Raw genomic sequence first — 23,759 nt, 5'->3', positions numbered from 1 at the left:
GCATTGAGGGGATTTTAAGACCGCAGAGTCTACACATGTGCAGCCTCGAAATTTCTCCAAACGAAGTACGCCGGGCTCGGTAGAATTCCAAGTATGCTGGACATTGGAACAGTCCTTCGGCGGCACTCGATGACGTAGTATGCTTGAAATAGTGGCTCTGGAGCAGCTTTACTCATCATTGAGAAACACCCTCTGTCTGAAACCAGAGCCCAGTCTGCTCTGATTGCTCAGCTGGCTCTCTCTGTTGTGGTTGGTCAACCGCTTAGAGATGTCCCGCCCCTTAGCCTATCAAGTACAATGTGTTGGAGCACTATCCAATATAAGCGCGAGTGTAATATAGCGATATCACCATGTTCCAGAAGTAAACAAAGGAGTCCAAAGGAGGGGATTCATGCAGGGGGTTTGTGGGAGAATAATGCACAATAGGACCACTTTAAGTAAAGTCCACAAAGACGTTCTGCACGTGTTGCGTGACTTCTACTAGCACAATGTGAGAGGTGTAGCCTGGGTCTCTGCAGGAGGAGTAATCCATCATGTGGTTTAACTGTCCTCAGTCTCTGCTGGCTCCAGAGGTGCAGCTCTGAGCGCAACCATGACCTCTGACCCCCCTCCCGTGGAGGTGGGCAGGAGTACAAACAAAGAGCTTCCCTACGGGAATCAATTAAGCAGCTCAGGACTTTTTTTATTGCGGCGGAGTCAGGGACCTTACATTTTAACAGCCAGAAACGTAAAGCAGAAGAAATTCAATCTTACCGAGGTCTCATTAAAACGTGCCAGGAGCCTGAGCCAAACAGAGCCGTGACCCTCAGAGGAAGATTCATTAAACAGTCATTCAAACTATTTCACAGTCCAGACACCGAGTCGGACTGAGAGGGGACGCAGCAGTCTGCCACTGCGAGTGTCAACGAGATTCAAATGTGAAAATTATGAAACAATCTCAGTAGGTGAAGAATGTGTTTGAATAAAAGACTCTAAAGTCAAAATGTATATTACTCCTTAACTGTTGGGAACATTCTTCGGCCTAGTTTCAAGGCAAAGAAACTAAACAATACATAGATTTGTGAATTGACAGAAGTAGAAATTATTCAAAAGCCCATGAATAGATCATTAATACGTAATGATTGCAAACCATCTGCAATTTTCTATAAGAATGTATCTTGTAAATTGGAATTACTTTATAATAAGTGTATATTTTGTGCCTGCTGTTTATCTCATCGTGTTTTATTTGTTGTCTCCATCTTCACTTTTGCTGTAACAATGTCCATTTCTTAAAAGACTGTTTCAAGAGAGTAAGGAGGAGAAGATAAGTAAGTGTATTTAGGAGGAGGAAAAAGCAAGGGGGGAATTTTTCCGTGCAAGTGATAGACCAACTGAGATTTGTGCATGTTTGTGTGTGTGTTTTTCTCGTGTGTGTGTGTGTGTGTGTGTGTGTGTGTGTGTGTGTGTGTGTGTGTGTGTGTGTGTGTGAACTGACCATTGCTGCCCAGCAGATCGAAGGCGCTGACACACGCCTCCTCCTCATCCTCCTCCTCCTCCTCAGCAGCAGCAGCGGCGGCGGCAGCATCATCGTACACCACCGGCCCGCTCTCCACCAACACTGCTCTTCCGCCGGCGGGGTTTCCCACGGGCACTGGCAGGGGGTTAGAGTTGCCGATCTGCACAAACAGGAAATATTGTTTTTTGTGAGCGGGCGGGCGTTGAGTATTTTTTATATTTTCCTCTGCGGGACACACGACTTTCCTCCGGGGAAATCTAGGCTGGATCTGATCTCATTTGCCCCACTTCCTTTAACATGATGAAGAATAATAAACAGCGGTGTAGTGGTGAGGGTGAGAGCTGCAGGGCAGGTGGAGGGCACGAGGACACACTTCCTCTCCTGCAGCATCCTCCACATGTGACGACAGCAGCAGAGCGTGACCACAACCTTTCCAATCTTACATTTCATTATTATCTTCTTAAAAAATGTGCATAGTCAACAGTAATGATATGCTACAGAAGGGTCGGCATGAACCAGCCTCAGGGGGTAAGCACCCTTCAGAGGTTATAAAGAAGATGGGAAATGGAAAATGAAGGGGTTGAGTGTGAGCGAAAATGTAATTAGAGTGCCCTTTTTTGCATTTCACCCCGTTCACATTGTGTTAGTGGAGCTGTCCAATGTGCACGCATGAATATTACCACTTTGCGCCCTTTGGGAGAGAATGAGCGTATGGTCAGGAGGAGCGTTTCCAGTTGCATGCTGGGAGGCACAAATGTGGCCGTTTTTGATCAGAAAACAAGCCGCACGGGAACAGGATGAAAATAAACAGCTGGTATGATAAAAAGTCAGGAGAGGAGATAAAGGGGACATTTTCCAGCCGTGGAAACAATAACAACGAGTCTGGATGTTCCATTTCATATTTCTAGCACATTTTCCACCTAAAAAGAACAGAATTTAAACCAAATTAATGCAAAAACATTATTTTAAGGGAGGCATTGATTGCGTTTGTCCTCACATTGCACCTGTTTTAACAACATAAACTATATATCTATATATTTGCAAAATATGGCCCCAGTTTCTCTGTGACCTTCCTTTATAGCAATGATATCTATTCGCACTCATTGCTCTTTAAGTCGTCTGATTCACTACAATCTGTTTCTAGAACTGCTTCAGCAAAGAAGATTTCCCCTCGGAACGACTCCTCTGAAGAACCACTTCAATCTGAGCAGCTGTGTTTATGTTGCTTAGTGTAAACTGTACAGATATCAGAAGGCTGACACACTCCACACCAAGGAGGACTTCATTTATACTTGCCTTAAGCTCGAGAAACTAATAAAATATATCTCTAAAACCAGACTTTTATTCGACAATCTACATTTTTGCAGAGGACAGCCATCATGTTCAGTTCTTCCTGTGGCCTAAAAGGAAACCTGCATGTTATCGCTTTCCCTCCAACCGGGGCTAATTATAAAGCTGGAGGAGCAGCAGGTGGAGGGTCCGCAGCAGGTGGAGGGTCCGCAGCGTGATGCGCAGATATTTCTGTTCTCCTCCGGAACAGCCTGTTGAAATCCCTGCTGGGGATCTTCCATCTCTCCTTCCAATTTGCCTCCTTCCTTTCCTTTATGTCAGGCTTGCTCTCTTATTCTTCCCACATCTTTCCTCTCTTTGTCCTTCTCTCCTTCCTTTGTTCCTCTGCACATTGATTTTCGTTTTGGCTCAAACTCTCAATTTTTCTACTATTCTTATGCTTTTTGATTTTAAAGAGGCTCTATTATGCTTCTTGGGGTTTTCTCTTTCCTGTTGTGTGTTATCTATATTATATTTGTGCATGTAAATGGTCTGCAAAGGCTAAAATCCCTGTGTTCCCTCCAGAGAGAGTTTTTTCTCCCACGCCACAACCATAAAATATCCCAGTAATTTCCTTTCCTTTACCTTCGCCCTAAGTAGATCCCTGCTGACTTTAACCTCACCAGTTTCCTCATCTGAGGAGCTGGACGCCTCATTAACTACAAGTCAACACAGGCAACAATGCAAAAACATTAAGACAAATAATTAAGAAAGAAATCATAACAGTAAAAACACGCTGCTCCAGACTAATTAGGAGGTGAGAGCCGTTAAATGGGTCAGGAGGAACGGTCTGTGAGAGGAGATAAAGATGTTTTTGTGTTGCTGTTAGACATTATTCCATTTACACAGAGATAATGTAACACTTCAAACATTGAGTTGCCTGTAGAGCAATGAGTCAAACTGAAGGGTCTCGGTGCTTTAATGAGGAAACTGCTCGTTAGGAGTGAGAGAGAAAAACCCCAACCAACAACAGGAGGAAACCCAGGGTTTTACGGTGTGAGGATGTTGACATCGGATCGCCTGTAGTCAATCATGCATGCAACAACTGGCAGAGAAACATTAACTGAGAGCAGACCGCAGGCTGCATTAAAGCATGGCATGACAAACAGGAAGTATACATAACAGAAACCGGTAAGTTAAGCTTTGTTAATCACATCCCTGTTGAACATGATGAGGCATTTTCAGAATATAACTCGGAAGCAGCACATTTGTCCAGCAGTTGAGAGGTTCTGGGCATAATTAGCATCATCATCGGCCACATTGGATTAATCAGCATTATAATTATTTCTACTATGCAGAGCAGAGTGGTAATAATAAAGCATTTACTGCCTTAATACAAAACCAACCAGGGATGTTGGAGCACGCTACAATATAGCAGAAAATAAGCACCTCCCCTGGCATGATTAAAACAATAGACCCATATTTTTTTTAATTCATATTGAAAAAAAATTTCTGATACAATTGTCTTGGATTCATGTGGAAGAGGATTAGGGCCACATGATTTTTCTTTTTGAGGATTTGAAAAGGATTTTTTTTTTGTTCTGAGTTGAATCTCAGAATTCTGACTTTAATCTCAGGGGAAAAAAGAAATTGGGAGAAAAAAGTCAGAAATACCGGTAACTGTAAAGAACGGGCTTCAGTGAGAGACTTACACATTGCAGTAGGCAACAATGGAGGACGTGAGTGAATGTCTGCGCGCCAGAGGGATCCAAAAGGAAACCATAAGAATGTGAAATGCAGACGATGATGAGCTAGCAGCTATGCATTAGTTGATATGCTCTCCCCCCTCCCCCCCATCTAATTCAGTAAATAATGGTTTAGTTCGTTGACACGCAAGTTTGTGCTTGTTGGAACAGTGACGACTAACCAAGAGCAACAGCCTGGTGGTTTTCATGTTTCTGTAGAGATGTAATTAAGCTAGCAGCTAGCTGAGAGCCTGACAGCTCCCGCTCAGCTGGCTGGCGGGGAAAAACATATCGCCCAACCTTCTTTTTTTTTGCCGTCATTGCTTCAAATTATTTTTGCCTGTAACAGTTTAGAGGTCAGTGGTCAAAGTACAATGCAAGGAGGCAGTTGCTAATTATATATATCCAAAATGTGCCCAGTATAACCCCTCTCTGTACTGTAGCAGTGTTACCGCAGGGGTTTGGGCCATTGTCCTTTTGCTCCATAATCACAGAATTATATGAATATGAATCCTGCTGTACCGTCTGAAGGGGGTTAAAACAGCAGGACAAGGTTGGTAATTTTATCTAGCATGTGTTGCTGCCATGTCAGTGTCTAACGTTAATGTTACCGAGTGTACTACTGGTCTTAAAACAGGGTTCCCGCGGGGTCTTAAAAAGTCTTAAATTTGATAATCAGAATTTAAGGCCTTAAAAAGTCTTAAATATGATCAGAAAAATAAGAAAGGTCTTAAATATGATTTAGAAGATCTTAAAAATGATCGGATTTGAAAGGTACTTCTGTGTTGCGATCGCGTCTAAATGTGTTTTGGGGGAAATGTCCGGGCTGCAAAGTAACCAGTTTCCTCTTGGACCCCTCTGGCGCGCATACATTCACTCACGTCCTTCATTGTTGCCTACTGCAATGTGTAAGTCTCTCACTGAAGCCTGTTCTCTACAGTTACCGGTATTTCAGACTTTAAAGTCAGAATTCTGAACAAATATATATATATCCTCCAAAAACAAATCATGTGGCCCTAATCCTCTTCCGTAGATTCAACTATTCACATCTGCCCCATACATATGCGAGTATCTATATGCAAATTATTCTGACTGAGACTTACTGTTCGGCCAACATGTTGGAACTGTGTTCCCGGGGTGAAACAGCATCAGGTTTCTATATAGTTTCTGTGGCAAACCCAATCTGTTCTTGGGTATAATTTCCAAGACAGTGCTCTGGAAAATAGCTACGGAAAACGTTTGGCTGGGATATTATGTTATTTTCTTCTCCTCTGATATGCCTTGTTTGGCTGTCGCTTGATGCAAACGATATGGGAAGCCCCTTTCAGCAATATGATGGCTTGTGTTTCTTAGGTGGTCTTTGTCACACTGCTTAGACAGTGTGATACAGCTTTGATTACTTATTTAATTAATATGTCTTGTAGCATATCAAAACACAATGTGAAAATGTTAAGATGGTTAAAAGCTTGAGGAGCCTTTAAGTTGGATATGGGACTATTAATTCATTTTGTATCAACATTTTAATCTACGGTTGAATTCTATTTTAGCTCATGTATGTCATTTGTTTCTTTTGCATCCTGTCTTTGTCCTGTTTTTTATGTAAAGCACTTTGAATTGCATCAATGTAGGAAGATGCTGTATCAGGGTATATGCAGGAATCCTGAAGTCACATGTAAGACCTTTTAAGACCTTTTTTAAGACCCTTTCCATACATTTTAAGACCTCATCGCCACTTGGAGTTTTAACCGGTTACATTGGTGACACACTTTACCTCACATTGACTATACTGTATACAGTAGTGATTGTCCTTCCTCCTTATCTTCCAACCATTTGGACGCAAACTTGCATTTCCCCATAACGATGTTGCTTAGCAACCGGCGTAAACGGATCTTGGCGCGCTATCAAGCAGTGAGTGTGCGATGTCCTGTTCAGATGACGTCAAACCCAACGGGATGCCATAAATAAACTACACAGAATCACACTACACACCTACGCAATGATTACATTCAGGCAGACTGTGGAACACAACCTCTTTGGACAATTCATATACTTATTGAAAACAAGCTACAAAATGTAATACCTTGGAAAATGCCGTTTAATACTTTTTAATAGCCTTCATTTTCGCTAAATTGATTTATCAACTTTTAATACTTTTTAAGACCCCGCGGACCCCCTGTATTTAAATAATTGTGCCGTCCAAGATGGAACAATCATTATTAAAACTATTTATATGATGCAGCACAGAGCGGCAATACAAAATCACTTGCTGCCTCAACCTGCAATCAACAAAAGCAAGATGTGACCTGCTATGTAAGCTTATGGGCATCATTTGTGGATCCTTGTACATCTGGTCTTAATGCCTTTATTGTATTATGAAAAACAGTCTTGCCCTGTTGTTAAAAGAAGATATTCATTAAATTAATCTCGACTCCTTAAGAGACGTCATCCTGTGTAAAAGCCAGACCTCTGATACTTCAACAGCTCTAATTCTGCTCGTTAATTCTCACCCTGTTGTGAACCAAGTACCTCTCACTTAATGCATTCACATGTCGTCCGTTTCAAGAGAGAAAGCACTGAACAATCACATCTTTTTGGCCCTCAGCATCTTCGGTTTTAAGGGTGAACGAGGGGGTCAGTGCGTTCCTGCAGGGCGAGCTGAAGACGCTGCACATCGTGTGGTTTTACCGCCGGCCCCGGCCTGACAGCTTCTCTGAGAACCCGACTTCAAATAGACTCAGCCGTCAATTGCCAAGACTATTGCTTGCATAAGCAGACTACAGCTGCAACGCCAGAGCGACTGTCTGCAGTTCAAAGCCCCTCTCCCGTGACCTCGGCAACCCTTTCACATTTTTTAAGCCTCTCTGAAAATCCCCACGTCTCACACTGTGCTGAGTTTTTAGTCTAAATGCGGACCGAGGGAGAAGAAAAAGGGAGAGGGCAGGACAGAACAGCTGGGGTCACTTTCAATTGGCAGGAATCTACTTGTTCCTCATTCTCGTTATTTCTGATCCAATACCTCAATATCAATACTGTAGGGTTGATGATGGGGCCTTTCAAAATGAGTCATGCTGATAAATGATCATCAGTGATGTGGAGATAATGGCTAAGTGGGTAAAGATAAGAACAGTCCGGCATGTTAATTAGATGACATCTATTTCCTGTTCCATGCAGATAATGTTACGATATCAAAAATGAAACACGCTTTCTGATCTCATATCACAATATTGATATTATACCGAGTTTCGCAAACTGTCTTTATCTTCTGACTGCTCGTATTTCTTACGACATTGGAAACATTGGACCTCATCAATCCCTAAGTCTCACACTGTGCTTAGTTTTTAGTCTTGATGTGGTGCCAGAGTGGAGAAGGAGGAGGAGAAGAAGAAGAAGAGAGAGGGCAGCGCAGAACAGCTGGGCCACTTTCAATTGGCAGAAATCTACTTGTTCCTCTTTCTCCGTCTTGTAAAGTGATTGTTTCCTCCTGTTGCTTGTTTGTGAAATGTACAGACTAATTGCTGGGTCACTGGAGAGGCTGAGGGGAATCCGTTTTTTTTTTTTTTTTAAAGTTTGGCAATCTCCTTTTAAAATCTGTGCACCGTCGCTGCAGCGTTACATAAGAGGAGCCGCGAGCGAAGAGCAGCCTCAGCCAATAGCGACGGCCGTTTGCTTGCAGTTCCCAGGCGGAGGGGGTTGCTAAGTAACAAGCCTTGTTGACCCGGCCCCTCGTGGCAATGTTTTCTTCCTGGTTGACAGAGCCTGAGTTCCCCCCCAGTCCACCCACAACCCTGAGCCCCTCCATTCAGAGCTGAATGATGGAGGGCCAGACAAAGGGTGAGAGAGGAGGGGGGGAGAGGAATGTGGAGAAGAGGAGGAAATGTATAAAGGAGGATTGTATAGAGAGGTGCAGCGATGACGTATGTCTTGAAGGTCGACCCGTAAGTTAGCATTGCAATATTTTCTTTGAACAAAAGCCAATCGGATTTTCCTAATATTTTGGAATATTGCAGTAAAAAATATATGTGGCAAACACACTTTTATGATTGTTTTACATGTTCCTCAGCAGCATAGTCTCCACATATTAACTGCACTTTTATGATTTTTGTAGCGTCAATGCAATCTCCAGAAGCAAAAAGCTAACGTTAGGCTATAAAGGAACTGCATCAAGGTAACTTGACTTCACGTCACCACCGCTAAGCTAAAGGCTGCTAACCTTTGGCGCAATGACATTCACTTTATAAGACTCAAAGAAGCTTCAGACATTCACCAGTGAGGTGGGAGTGGGTATACCGACTTCCTCTTTGGTCGGAGAACCAAATGTGCACATTTCTTAAGCTTGTGTAAACCACAGACTTTATAGATAGATAGAATTGGGAGGGAAAGAAACCCTCTTTAATGGTCACACATGCAGGGCACACAGCACACAGTGAAATTTGGCCTCTGCATTTAACCCATCCTAGTACCAGGAGTCTAGTACTAGGAGCAGTGGGCAGCTAGTGGGCAGCTCGTGTACAGCGCCCGGGGAGCAATGGGAGTGAGGGGGGAAGGGGGATGTCCGGTGCCTTGCTCAAGGGCACCACGGCAGGGCAGAATGTGAACTGGGACCTCTCCAAGTAGCAGTCCACACTCCATATTTTTTAGGTCTGGTCGGGGACTTGAACCGGCGACCCTACAGCTCCCAGTCCAAGCCCCTACTGACTGAGCCACTGCCGGACATTATATAAGTCATCTAACCTAATACATATTGAGCTAAACCATTAACTCGAGACTATCATAAATGCTAACTTATTTCCTGACTTTAGCTCTCATTCCTGCTCCTTCTAAGGTTTCTACAAATGTTTTCCCCTGTTGATTGTAGGGTTACTTTTGGGGAGTTTTCCCTTGTCTGCCAAGGACAAAGTGATGTTGTATGCTGTACAGTCTGTACATCCCCTGAGACGAATTGCAATTTGTGATATTGGGCTATCTCAATAAAATGTGTCAGTTTGATTGATTGAGAATGACGAGAAAGAGAGGACAGCAGCAGAGTGAAGCATTAACGGGAAGAGACACAAGGGAATAAAGCATAAAGTAAAATGATGAGGAAGGAAGGGAAAATAGAGAGAGAAACAGCAGGAAGTAGATGGAGTAACGTGGGAGAAGAAGATGAACATAATTGGTAGTAAAAATATGTTTTCCCCACCATCACGTTTTTATTTTGTGATCACTAATTTCTTCCATAAAGACAAACTTGAGTCTTCTGGATAATGGAATAACATGTCCAAAGCATGCTTCACTGTTGAGGTTGTTCATTAGTTCATATGGAGCAATACCGTGGCAGATTTCTATGGGCTCAGAACAGTCTCATAATACACACATGCACACAGAAGGATTCACACTTGTATTTCATGATCCGCAAAAGGATTCACACTTGTATTTCCGGATCCACACTTGTGTTTTTCAATGCACATACAAATGTGTTCCGTTTCATATACATGTAAATAAAATCCAAATACAGAAAAAAGTTTTACATATGTATTTTTGATCCTCACATATTTGTTTTCCGTTTAAAACCGCTGCACCTGCAAACACAAACCGCTTTCTGTGCACGGATCGCTGTGCATTCGTGTGTGGGTTTTTTGAGACTCCCCTGACGGTCAGCCGATTCGTACTTGTAATTTTTTCTATCTATAGCCAATCAGATGTCTCCTTCGTTCTAAGCCAATCACATGAGCGCACCCCCACGAGGGTATGATTTCTTGTGTTCATGACGTAGCGCTTCATATACGCATTTTGCGCTGTCCGGTCAGCTCGCTAAACATAGGGCGGAGCATCAGGTGATCATGCAGAGCTGCGTGTCTCCGCCAGACTCAGCAGCTGATCTGATCTCTCTCTCTCTCGCGTCCGGTTATACTTCACTCCATATCGATCAGATCCAGCTCTCCTGATCGGCCTTTATAGAGAGCACCGATCAAACTATTAAGAGTGAATCCCCCCCGTTGACAGTTCACTGTCTAGCACTGGCTTCGTAGCAGGGGCGGACTGGCCATTGGGAATACCGGGAGTTCATTTTATTTTTTGCCTGAATCCTACCGGCCCACATTTGTAAGTGTTCCGGCCACTCCCTATTTGTTTTGCTTACCTAAATCCTACCGGCCCACATTTGTAAGTGTTCCGGCCCAGCCCAGCCCAGTGGGGTGTGGCCAGGGTTGGGTTGTAACGGAATACAGGTAACGGTGTTACGTAATCAGAATACAAAAATCAAGTAACTGTATTCAGCTCGCGTTACATTTGAAAAACGAGTAATCTTATTACAGTTACTTTCGTAACCTGAAGTGAATACATTTTTATTGGAATTATTGGTGGAAAGATTTCCTCAACATTTAATATTCATTACTAAAGGTACAGCCGAATCATCACAGTGCACAAAATTACGCAGATGGACCAAAGGGGAGCGTTTGAAAAAAATGTGCGGGTCCGCTCAGTGAAACAATAACAACGTAACATGGAGGAACAAAAGTCTGCGTTTAAATCATGTGTGTGTGTGTGTGTGTGTGTGTGTGTGTGTGTGTGTGTGTGTGTGGTGTGTGTGTGTGTGTGTGTGTGTGTGTGTGTGTGTGTGTGTGTGTGTGTGTGTGTGTGTGTGTGTGTGTGTGTGTGTGTGTGTGTGGTTAAAACACATCAGCCACACCGCTCTTTAGCCTTTCTAATGATTCTGAAGGTAAACACAGTGAAGGCGGTGCGTGAAAGGCGGTGCGTGAAAGGCGGTGCGTGAAAGGCGGTGCGTGAAAGGCGGTGCGTGAAAGGCACTGCGCGCTCCTCTTCTCAGAGGCTGAGTTAACCCTCCCGCTGCCTCCTGGTGCTGCAGAGATTTCATGAAGTGAAGGAGGTTTTCCTTCTATAAAACAGCTGCGGGCAGCAGATACTGTGAGAGTCACAGACATGAATACATAGATCAAGGCAGACTGGTGCACACACTCTCCTGTTTTGCCGAAATGTCCTTAAAATGAAGTCTGAGTTCGACATTTTAATTAATGTCCTGCCAACACTGGCAGGACAGAAGGCCCTTTCTAAGCCATGTCCTCACATCCCAAGCTGCATCCCCAAAAAGTTTATTATGTTGTTACAACAGGGTTCAGGGGGAGTGGCTGTACGGCTGTACCCGTAGGATAGAAAAGGGGGAAGTGCCGTCTGACTCAGAGGTCGCGCGGCTGTGGAGAAGAACGTGTTGCCCACATTCTGTTACCGAGTTTAGGCTAGTTAGCTAGCAGGTTTATTGTTTTGGGTGCAGTCACTTTTGCCTCCACTTGCTGTTCAAATAAATGTTGAAAGAAAAAGTTAATCTGTTTACAGTTCTGTTTTATATGGGTGTTTGCTGCTTTTAACCCATCCTAGTAGGAGTCTAGTACTAGGAGCAGTGGGCAGCTATTGTACAGTGCCCGCGGAGCAATGGGAGTGAGGGGGGAAGGGGGATGTCTGGTGCCTTGCTCAAGGGCACCACGGCAGGAGGTGAACTGGGAACTCTCCAAGTAGAAGTCCATACTCCAAATAGGTCTGGTCGGGGACTTGAACCGGCGACCCTACGGCTCACAGTCCAAGCCCCTACTGACTGCCATAGATTTAGTCCCTAATTTTGCTCTCAAAATGGACCAGATTGATGCATCTAACTTCAACATTTAAAAAAATCTCTTCCTGGGGGAGCTTACCCCCGGACCCCCCTAGAGGAGGTGAGGTCCACCACCTGCCCACACCCCCTGTTAAATTGTCTCACCCACATTGAGGATGCTTCCTACGCCCATGTTTTATTCCATGTGTCAAGTGAGGCAAATTGGGTCAAAATGTTATTGCATCAATGATCTGTTAACATTAAAATCACTAAATATATGCTGTAACTATTTTGCTCTACGCAACTCAAGGGCTCAGGTAATGTGATTACTATATGAATAATTGTCCAAAATAACATAAAATGCATAGGGTTTTTTGTTAAGTAACATACTTTCGTCGCCGGCCGGCCGGCCGATACATGCCGCGCATTAAGTGGGCCTGTCTGTCAATTAATCCCCGGGCCACTTTTTCCCCCCAGTCCGCCCCTGCTTCGTAGTGCACTGATCGATTAGGCTAAGCTAACCTGTAGCTGCTCCCTCCACACTCACAACAACTTCATACAGACATAAATAAAGCAGCTGCATTCGCCACACAGGAAACACACATTTAAAACGGTTTTGCCTGCCGTTTTTGTGTACACAAGCATTCATCAATGGTTCGGAAAGTCTCAAAAAACCCACACACGAATGCACAGCCATCCGTGCACAGAAAGCGGTTTGTGTTTGCAGGTGCAGAGGATTTCAACGGAAAACAAATATGTGTGGATCAAAAATACATATGAAAGACTTTTTTCTGTATTTGAATTTTATTTACATGTATATGAAACGGAACAGATTTGTGTGTGCATTGAAAAACACAAGTGCGGATCATGAAATACAAGTGTGAATCCTTCTGTGTGCATGTGTGTATTATGAGACTGTTCTGAGCCCATATATGTCTTTGTTGAAAGTACATGTTCTGTTGAGAGCCTGTTAAATCGTTTGTAACTAGTTCAGGGTCACTTACATAAGGATGAAATGTAACCGACATATGTACAGCGCCACGCTGTCAAGTGAGAGTTTAACTTGGGAGAAAACAATTATTTAGACCGATGTTGTACACTATGTCTTATACTGTTGCTCAACAATGTTATATCTTTATACTTCTACTCCAGGATTTCTGTTTTAATTAAGTGATTTAGAGTTAAGAAAACATTACAGAAGGAGTCAGCATAACTGCTCTGGGACCTGACTTGTAAACCAAGACGATATCAGTGCAAGGAGAAACAAATGTAACACTGAAATATCCATGATATCCTACATTTCCTATTAAACATATAGTAACTAAAAAACAGTTGAAATCCAAGTTGTACATTTAAAAAACTTAAACGTTCTGAAAAAATGTGCTTGAGTCTTAATCCAAAATCTTATCTCAAGCTCTATAAAATCTTTGGATACTGTCAAAAATAGTACTAGCATTGTTAGTGGCATGCTAACAAAGAACCAATGGCCCCATAACTACATTACCCATGAGCTTCAGTGGCTGTTGTTATGGAAAACCCTAATGTGAACGGATTGTAACTTGCTGGATGTTCTCGTCAAAGTAATAATAAGCTCCAGCTCAGCATCGTAGCTTGTAACTTTGGCTTTATCCTAAAAGATCAGGGTATCTTTATAAAGAGTTTTATGTGAATCCGAGCATTTAAGTACAACTGTCAGTCACCCTCAAACTGAACAGGACTTTAAATTCCCAAACATCGGCCGCCGGAAAAAACTCCTGCCATTTTGCTTCTTTAGGGAGTGATGAAGAGGAGCATGGCAGTGAAGGGAGAAGTAAATCATAAGAAAAGAGACTGATCAGCAGAAGTGTGAAGCAGGTTGGGAAGAAAGCACAGTGAGAAATGTGTAAAATGAGATATGGGGGAATAAAAAAGAACAGTAGTGAGTATATGAAGTCCAGAAAGCCACAATTTTAGACTTTGAAGATGATGTAAAGCTACCTGTGATTGAATCCGGGTACAATTTAAAATCACATTAGGCGACAAAGTTAGAGGGACTTGCCTGTATCTCGCTGAAGAAGCTATACACGAGCAGAATGAGGACGTGCTGTTCAAAGACATGACGTTTAAAAGTAAAGCAGATAGCGAACATATTGTATTTTCCCTGTGTTCATAAAAGCTGAGGGCGGGGCCAAGCCCATCACTGCAGGGCGGTAGAAAAAAGTCCTCCAAAAGTGCTGTTAAAGACATTTTTACATCCAAGTTTAGAGCTGTAGTTATTTTAAGACCCTGTCAGAGATTTTTAGGAGCAGTGAACGCCCTGGAGTGGGTACAAGAGCAGAGAAGGCGAGGAGTAATAATGGAAGGGCAAACAAAACGAAGTGAGGTTCACCTCTCACACGGCCCGGGCGAGATTTATCCCCCGTCTGCTCTGTCGGGGGTCTGAGCAATCAGCAATTAGAATTTAATGGGCGACTGACGGGGAGTTACAGCCTGTAACACACACTGCTTCATTATGAGGAGACAGGAAGCCTCTGGGTTCAATTCTCCTTTAAAAAGGTCCCCTATTACACTGTTTTTCATCAATATATTATAGCTCTCAGATATATACAAACATGTCTGAAGTGTTTGGCTCCAAACACCAAACAGATCATTGCAGCATTACCCATAATCCCCTCTGTTTCTGCCCTGTTTCAAAAGAGCTGATTCTCTGTCTGTTACTTCAGATGAAAATAAGGAGCCCCTCCCCACGCCCCTCTGAGAGATATTTGGTTAAAAAGAACACAATAGCCGCGTTCACACTGCGGTACTTTTCCCACAAAGGTTCATGCGAACTCTTTAGTTCGCATGAACTAAGTACAGATCGCGTTCACACCAGAAAAAGTCCCTGGGGGTGGATTAGGCAAATGAAGCCGCTGACGTCACTTCTTCTTCTTCTGCTTTGGGTTTACTGGCAGGCCGCAAACCACTTCACGGCGTATACTGCCGCCCAAAGTCCCCAGCCGGAAGTCCCCGGAGTTGGTGACTGGCTTCTACCTTCCGAGTAAATCGCCAGAACGCCGACACCTCCTCATCTCCCGCTCCCATGTTTTATTTTGTGTTGCCATAAGTTAGTCTCTCTGCGTTTCTGCGCTGGGCTAATGCTAATGCTAATAATGCTAATGCGAGGATAATAAAATGGCGGCTTCACAAAACTTTTTGGGAGTTTTAAGGGGCGTGGTTTGCAATTCGCCCAGCCAATCAGGAAAATAGCTCTTTTCTCAAAAAAGAGCCGCTCTCTTGCAGGGACTTTCGAGGGGGTAAAAAGGTTTGCATGAACTACTTTTAGTACCGGCTCTTTTTGGTGTGAACGCGATCATGAACTAAGTTCGCATGAACCTTTGTGGGAAAAGTACCGCAGTGTGAACGCGGCTAATGGTGCTCTAGGAGGAGATTCAGGTGATTACCTTGGTTGGTGATTGGCTAATGGTTACAGAAGCCAAAAAATCTATATGACATCATAAAGTGGCCAAAATCTGATCAGCTCATTTTCAGACAGGTTTTTATAGAAATGGATCAGGACAAAAAGAGAGAGAATCTCTTTAAACAGAGGGGACACGCGTTGATGTAGAAGAGACATGAAAAAGTGGATTTTGCATAATAGGTGACCTTTAAAATACTGTAGTTTAAAGACTGATGAACTTTTTTGCCAAACTTTTTTGTCAACCAAGACCAAATCCAACAATATCTTTATCTAGAGTGTGTATCCAAAGTTGAATATATCTCTTATTCCTTTGTGCCATAGACCTCCAGGTTTTCTGCAGTGTTTCATACAAATTAAGAAGATTTTAATAGCACAAGAAAAAGGAAAATTTTCTTTTTCTTCGTGTCATACTTCTCAAAACATGTAAAGAAGCTAGTAGAGTCAATAAAGCCTAAAATACTTTATTGAGACTACATGAATTTGTATTGCATTTTATCCTAGCATTATATAATGTAAAATCTTAGTATTATCATGTATCAATGAATGTGACTTGGACGAAGATAAACAGAAAATAGTTAAATAGCTTAACCAGTTAAATAATAGTTTTAATTTATTTAAGTTGAATGAAGTTCTTGCTAAAATTGACACCGCTTGACCCATTATTAGTAGATAAGCATCCTTGTATGGCTAACAAAGGTATTTATAACAAAGACTAATGACACATTTCTTTGATAATATGGGTCGTCATTGGCCTAAAAAATAAGTAAATAAGTGTATTTTACATTATTTAGTAAAAAAGTGTGCCTATTTTCTGATTATATAAGAAATTGTACCTATTTTCGGAAGAATTTTAAGAAGACAGTGAAGCAGAGAAGATGATAACACAGCGAGTGAATAAGTGTTTCAGATAGGAAATAGCGAAGGGGGAACTTATCTGTCCAAGTGATAGACTGGGTGAGTGTGTGTGTGTGTGTGTGTGTGTGTGTGTGTGTGTGTGTGTGTGTGTGTGTGTGTGTGTGTGTGTGTGTGTGTGTGTGTGTGTGTGTGTGTGTGTGTGTGTGTGTGTGTGTGTGTGTGTGTGTGTGTGTGTGTGTGTGTGTGTGTGTGTGTGTGTGTGTGTGTGTGTGTGTGTGTGTGTGTGTGTGTGTGTGTGTGTGGCGAGCAGAGTGTGAGCAAGTGTCGGAGACATGAAGCAGATGTGGTGCAGACGGACGGCGGCTCACCTGCTCCAGAGCGATCTTCTTGTTGGGCTGTCCGGTGATAAAAGGCTGCAACCTGCAACACAAACGACAACACAACATCAACACAGTCCCAAACTACACATTTAAATGACAAAGTTGCTCCAAAAGCTTACTCAATCTCCATTACATCTTCACATTCTTTCAAAAACATTCATGCGTCATTCATGTATAAATGCCGCAAGGGATACAAATGTGTTTCATGCTTTTAGAAACACTTCTTGCCATCAACTAGGTGTGGGTAACACTAGTTGATGCAGTCTCCATCAGATACTAAGTCATTCTAGTGCCACAATTACCATATCAACACTGACAGTTTGAACATTAACATTTGCAAATGTGTAGCATGTAGGACAGAACTATGAGTTGGCTCTACACATGGGTAATTATTCTGAATCCACCATCACTGATGGCTGCACGGAGCAGCAGCAGAGAGGCAATGTAGTGCATGTACTTAAGGTGTTAATCCCTCCAACTCTACTGTGAACAGAGGGAGGTGTGGATGTTTAAGCAGTGGTAGAAACACAGCACACTAAAACTAACGGCCGGGCTTCATGACCTTGGAGTCATGTTGCTGTAGAAAATGAAGACCATTAATAACATTGAAGATCAGTCTGAAATACTAGTCAACAACTCAATAAATGTGTAGGTTTTATGACCCTCTCAGAGTGTATACATTTCCACACATAATCTTTTACAGACGTTGGGAGAAGATTTGAATGTGCAGACAGTTCAGATTTCACCTTATTGTGAAATATATCATTAACAACAGAGTGCTTTTAGGGGTGTTGCCTTTCCTGTAGTTTGTTATATAGGTTTTTGTGCATGACCAATCATAACAGAGGTGGTCAGCTAACCAATCAGAGCAGACTAGACTCTGGTTTCAGACAGAGGGTGAAAAGAGGTGCTGCAGCACGAGAAATCTGACACGTAAAACAAAAGCTATTCATAATAAGTTCATTCAATGATGAGTATACAAAATCATAACAGCAAGAATCCTGCGACATTACATTAGCTTCAAATAGGTACCACACAGAGAAATGGGACATTTCATTTCACATAGATTTAAGGGGACAAAGCGCTGTCATAACAGAATCACTCTGCAACCGAAGATGTGTCCTCACAGTTTCACTCATTTCTCTTTATAATAACCCGACTATAGTGTTGTCATGCTAACAGCTGTGTGAGGCGTCACTCCGGCACAGAAGTGCTTTACGCCAAAGGCTAAATTGAACACGCTCAACATGACAAGGCTAACATGCTGCAGGTGTAATGTTTACCATGTTAGTCTAGCATTTTAGTATAACAATAGGCGCTCATTAAACATGAAGCTACAGCTGAAGATGAAGGGATGGCTTTTTGTTTTGCAGTTATTTAACAATAAATGAACAACAAATTACTGATGGTCTAAAAAACATGTCGACTTTCTGTTGGCATCACATGAAAATTCAGAATATCAAAAAAAGTAATCAGGGTTATAGGCTGGTTATGAATTACATAGTTCCAAAAATGAACGGCAAAGTGGGCATCACAGCAGGCTTCAGGGCAAGAACATTTGAAAACAATAATAATAATTTATAATCCTTGTACTATTAATGGTCATTGAGTACAACAGTTATTGCTGACTAGCCATCTGCATGGAAGGCTTAGCTGGATGTAATTAACATTCAGGAGGGCTCTTTGTAACCTGTATTACATTACATTCACATATATATTCATTACACTCTTTATTACAGGATTTACTGTTGACACAATAAAGGTTGAGGATTTCATTTCGATTACTACGGCTGCTCTTTGAGTCCTTTTGGCTCCAGGCGACCCGCTGGAGGATAAAATTAACACTGTGAATGTTAAATTACACCCAAAACTGTGACTGACAGGCCGACAGACTGTCTATGAGCACCATCTCTTTCTAGACAGTCGCAGAGATAATCAGCGATGAACGATCCACCGGCGGTAATTCCTAAGCAGTCTTCCCTGCGTCCCACCGGCTGGAATTAGCCCCCCCACCCCCACCCCCCTGCCGTCCCGGCCCCGCGCTGAGCCCTCCCCCGAGGCTTACAGTAAACGCTCAACTCGCACTGATAAGAGAGAAAACGCGAGTGAGCTTTTAATTAATCTGCTTTAACCAGGGGGGATGGGTAACAGAGAATGTGGCATCTTTCCGACCCCAACACTAGCCCCTCCTTCCTCAGAGCTCATTAGAAAAAAAATCCCAGCCAGGAGGGCGAATCGCTCCCCGCTGAGAAAAAACTATTCAGGGTCCACGTTCATGCTCCCCTGGGCCCTGACCCGGACACCGGTGAGAAAGAAAGGGGAAGGAGGGAGGGAGGTGAGCAAACAGGCAGAGAGGTGGAGGAAAGGGTGAAGAAGAGAAGGAGGGCTCAGGGATCCAGGGTACAAAAGAGCAAGTGAGGGAATAATAAGATGGACTCGGGGCACAGGGAGAGAAATATGGCACCAGAAAAGAGAGGTGGAGGGTTTAATCATAAATAGCAGCACAGAAGGAGGGAAGGAGCGAGGTCATGCGGAGTATATTTTGCAGGTTTCTGTACTATGATACCAGTTTGAAATGTTTTATATACTGAGAAGCATTGATGACGCTTTTGGCTGACCCAGAAGTTAGCATCCCACGAAAGCAATATCATTTTTCTATTGGATTTTAAAACACTGCACAAAATAAGATTGGAGGCAAACACACCCCTATTATACCCAAATATAAGGATAAACTCAAGGGAAATGGTAACGTTGACCTGTAAAGGAACTACAACACAGTCACATGACTTCACGTCACCACCGCTAAGATAAAGGCTAATGTCCGGAGTGATGAAGCTTAGTAGTCCCATTTAGTCACTCATTAGCGAACCGTTTTAACAACACAGAGGCTCCAGACATATGGCGTATTTACTGACTTATTTTATGTCGTAGAAAATGTTTTAAAAATCTATTAAGCTTGTGTTAACCACAGACCTTATTTCAAAACCACGAGGGAACCGGAAATGGTAAATGCCCACTATTGTTTTAAGACTCCCTGCAACACTACTGTAGACCAAAGTAAATTCCTTGTACGTGTAAAAACATACTTGGCCATAAACCAGATTCTGATATTGTAAAGAAAAAGAAAGGGATTGAGAGAGGAGAAAGGAAGAGTCATGGAAGAGAAAATGGAAGTCGAAAAAGAGGGTAAATCCAACCGCCCATTTATAAGAGTTGACCTACATGTGACTCCAATGACACGTAGATCAATAGTCACTGGGAGGCGTGTGGCGCAGTGGCCTAGTGCGTTGGTGTTCGGATCAGGGGGGCACAGGTTCAAACCCCACTGCAGTCAGCATGTCGTTGTGTCCCTGGGCAAGACACTTCACCCCAAATTGCTCCTGTGGGGATTGCCCACAGTACTGAGTAAGTCCCTTTGGATAAAAGCGTCTATCAAGTAACATGTAATGTAATAATGTAATGTAATCAACACAACACAATAATTCACCTTCATTTATTGTCAGATAAACTACTCAGGACCCAGGTGATGTTATCACAAGCGAAACCCCCAAACATTTAATATTTACAGAGGGGAAAATAAGGAATGTCAATTCATCGATCCGTCCATCAACCGGCAAATTTAAATGCGTTTCATCATTATAGTCATTCATCAAGTTAAATGCTTTTCCCTTTATATGGTTGGAATGGATTTTTGAAAGTATTGTTAAATGGGGTTCAGGCAGATAATGCTACTTCATTAACTGCACTACAAGAATACATTTTTGGTCATCAGAATAGAGTGGCGAAGTCACGCCCATCTACGCCCCATGGGACCTTATTTCTGAAAAATTATGTATTGAAGTCAATGGAGAGAGAAAGATTATCTTTCGATCCCGTTTGAATTGTGCCACGAATTACACATATGATGTTTGTCAATCTTAAAAAATAATTTCCATGTCAAAAAAAGTCACAGTTTGTCTTAAAACTGTTGAAATATAAGACTATGAAAAATACGCAACTAGAAAGACTACAAATCCCAGAGTCGCGTAAGTGAATTTAGCTAGCTGACATTAACGTTACACATTACACTCGTGTTACTCACCGAAACCTTGTAAAGCCGGTCCCGCATGCTGGAACCGACTAACTCCCCTTTTGTGCAGGTCCAGTTCTCTACATGACCGGACTTGTAGTGATTTTCCCCTATTTTAATACTTTTCACTTCATTCTGAAAGAAAGAGGTGAAATGTGCTAACGTGACAGCCATCTTGGTGTTGGTGACGTGTGCAAAACCAGAGTTGTAGTTCATTGAGCGCTTCACACAAAAAAATGTGTTACTTCAATTTTACGGCAGATTTTTTTTTTTTTTTAAATTGCAAAATTATCTTTTAAATTGACAAACATCATACTGTATGTGTAATTCGTTGCACAATTCAAACGGGATCAAAAGATAATCTTTCTCTCTCCATTGACTTCAATACATACTTTTTCCGAAATAAGGTCCCATGGAGGTCACCTGGAAGGGGAGGGACTTCGCCATTCTATAACCAGCATTCAATAGTGAGGAGGGGTCAAAGGTCAGGGTGAACATAAGTGGGGTTTTAATCATCATTAAGAAGAAACATTTGGTTTAAATGGGTTAGATAAGAATATTTGTTAGCGTATTTTACTATGCTGGTTCAGGCTGATTTATCTCGTTTAATTTTGGAAAGGTTGACTTTCATTTTGGGACAAATGTTCATGTTTCCTATAGGGTGACGCCTTCTAATTTGGGGGATATTGTAATTTCTCCACTTGTATTTGATTTGGAGTTCAATAGCATCCTCATTATGCTATAGCATTGTTAATGTGATCATGTTAGCATGCTGACGTTAGCATTTAGCTTCCAGTTAACCAACTCTTAGTTTCGTTTTTTTTTGCGACCAGTTATGATTGTTCATCACCTAGTGTGTTTGATATCTGGTTAAATTAAATCTATTCTACCAGTCTGACATTTTGATGAGACATTTGTCATTCATTCAGTTTTCCTTAACATTAAATAATGACAACTCCAGTCTGACTTTTCCTTTCTTCCGTATTTTTTCATCTTAGCTATTATCAAAATGTTACCTCGAAAAACGTATCGGCGACATTATTCTCGAAAAACAATGTGTTGGTTACTCAGGAAAATCCACATCTTTACATTAACCCTTTGATGGGAATCATCTTTATCAGGAATAAATAAACACTATAATCTGATTACAAATTATCCAAATCAGCAATCACAAACAAGCTGAACCAAACTGTGAGCTTCAAATAAAACTACCCTTTTCTTTATTAGTATTACAAATATTAATTAATATTTCTAATTCTGAGTCTCTGGGAGATTTCATTATAAAACCAGTAGCTGCTGCTGTGTATTAAGTCAAGACACTCTCTCCCTCGCTCATTACCACATTCACTTCCCCCATGATCTCATTTCCTGCAATAGAGCCCTTTTCATATTCATATAACAACCACACATTATATTATAGATCTTATAAACACCTTGTTGTTTACAGTGCTGTGTTTGTGTATTTTCTTTACATTTCTTGTAGCTTAGCTCGTTAGCGTCGAGGTAAGACACTCTGCAAGCCTCATTGTTTTTGCTCCTCTGTGACTTTATGCGTTTGCCTTTTGAATCCACTTCTTCTTCCCATCACTGTTTGTGTTTTCAGCTGTGCATGGATAAACTGATGTGAAGTGAATAATTTCATTATGCATAGAATAATCCAATCAATAACATGAGGAACCGGAAAGACGGGATGGAGAGGAGGAATAATCTGCAAACTGGGGGTTGAATGAAATTAGTTCTGCGATGAGCTCGGATGTAAATAAATGATGATAATAATCTCAGCTTCCAACTCGGTTTTCCAGCTGGGGACTGGATCCTCTGTGTGTGTGTGTGTGTGTGTGTGTGTGTGTGTGTGTGTGTGTGTGTGTGTGTGTGTGTGTGTGTGTGTGTGTGTGTGTGTGTGTGTGTGTGTGTGTGTGTGTGTGTGTGTGTGTGTGTGTGTGTGTGTGTGTGTGTCTCAAACACACACACACATCGTTCTTTAGCATAATTAAATCATGCATAATCACAAGAACCCACACACACACACAACTGTGGTGCCCACTCATACTTTCCCAGACCTGACGCACACAATGCACACACGTATACACACACACACACACACACACACACACACAGAACTCTCTCACAATTAAAAGGGTTGTGTCCATTCAGGCTGCAGTGCATTGTGGGCCGGTGTGCAGCTTGGCAGGAGGGGACGCAGATTCAGCCAAAAGGACTGATTGTGTTTTCTTCTCCTCTGGCCAGTCCACCCAGCACTGACCCCATTCACCCCAGAAACACACACACAGTACCTGCTACTGCAGATTTACAAAGGACAGGATTATATAAAGGACAATGTATGCGAAACGTAACGCACACAGTGCCATGCCATGCTTAGTTTCTGCTACTTAAAATGTATATACTATCGACTCTCTATAGACCCTTTCATTAACCTCTACTGAACTAATCACCTTTAAAAGCACAGAACACACCGTGTTGCGTCATTGATCATTACAGGAAGAAGAAGTAGTGGGAGTACCACCAACCCTGCGATTACTGCTGGACCACCACAGCGGCCTCGGTGACGTCTGCTTTCCATCATTGGTGTGTGTGCTTACATAGAATAAAACAGGGTGCGACTTTCTATTAGTCGTTGAAGTATGTTCAATACAAAGCCAAACTGCTAGGACTGTCTTTTTCTAGTCGATTTTAAATATGTCATGCATCATCATCAGGTCACGAACAATACAAATTGTCAAACAAAATCGTCAATTTGCAAAAAGTGATTCATTTGGTATTCCACAGACCAAAACCAAATCTGTTCTCCACAAACATATCTGGCACCCTGCACTACAGCGGTAGATGCTGCACAGAAGCTTTTCCTCAAGAAATAAGATTAGCAAGAACTTCATTTATCCAGTTCAGTATAAAGAGAGAAAGAGT

General features: G+C 42.2%; 1 protein-coding gene across 1 annotated transcript in view; it reads right to left on the bottom strand.

Annotated features, from left to right (window-relative positions):
• The window catches only part of brf1a (BRF1 general transcription factor IIIB subunit a), a 117,064-nt gene that overhangs the window by 1,628 nt on the left and 91,677 nt on the right, over positions 1-23,759 (bottom strand). The window contains exons 17-18 of the mRNA XM_034111505.1: positions 16,754-16,805; positions 1,475-1,655 (exon numbers count right to left, since the gene is read on the bottom strand). Of these exons, the coding sequence (XP_033967396.1) occupies positions 1,475-1,655; positions 16,754-16,805 (233 nt within the window). The remainder of the gene's footprint in view (positions 1-1,474; positions 1,656-16,753; positions 16,806-23,759) is intronic.

Source organism: Pseudochaenichthys georgianus, chromosome 22 (assembly GCF_902827115.2).
Source record: "Pseudochaenichthys georgianus chromosome 22, fPseGeo1.2, whole genome shotgun sequence".
NCBI lineage: Eukaryota > Metazoa > Chordata > Actinopteri > Perciformes > Channichthyidae > Pseudochaenichthys > Pseudochaenichthys georgianus.
Note: the sequence above shows the minus strand (reverse complement) of the source record. Positions and strands in the feature narration are given on the sequence as shown.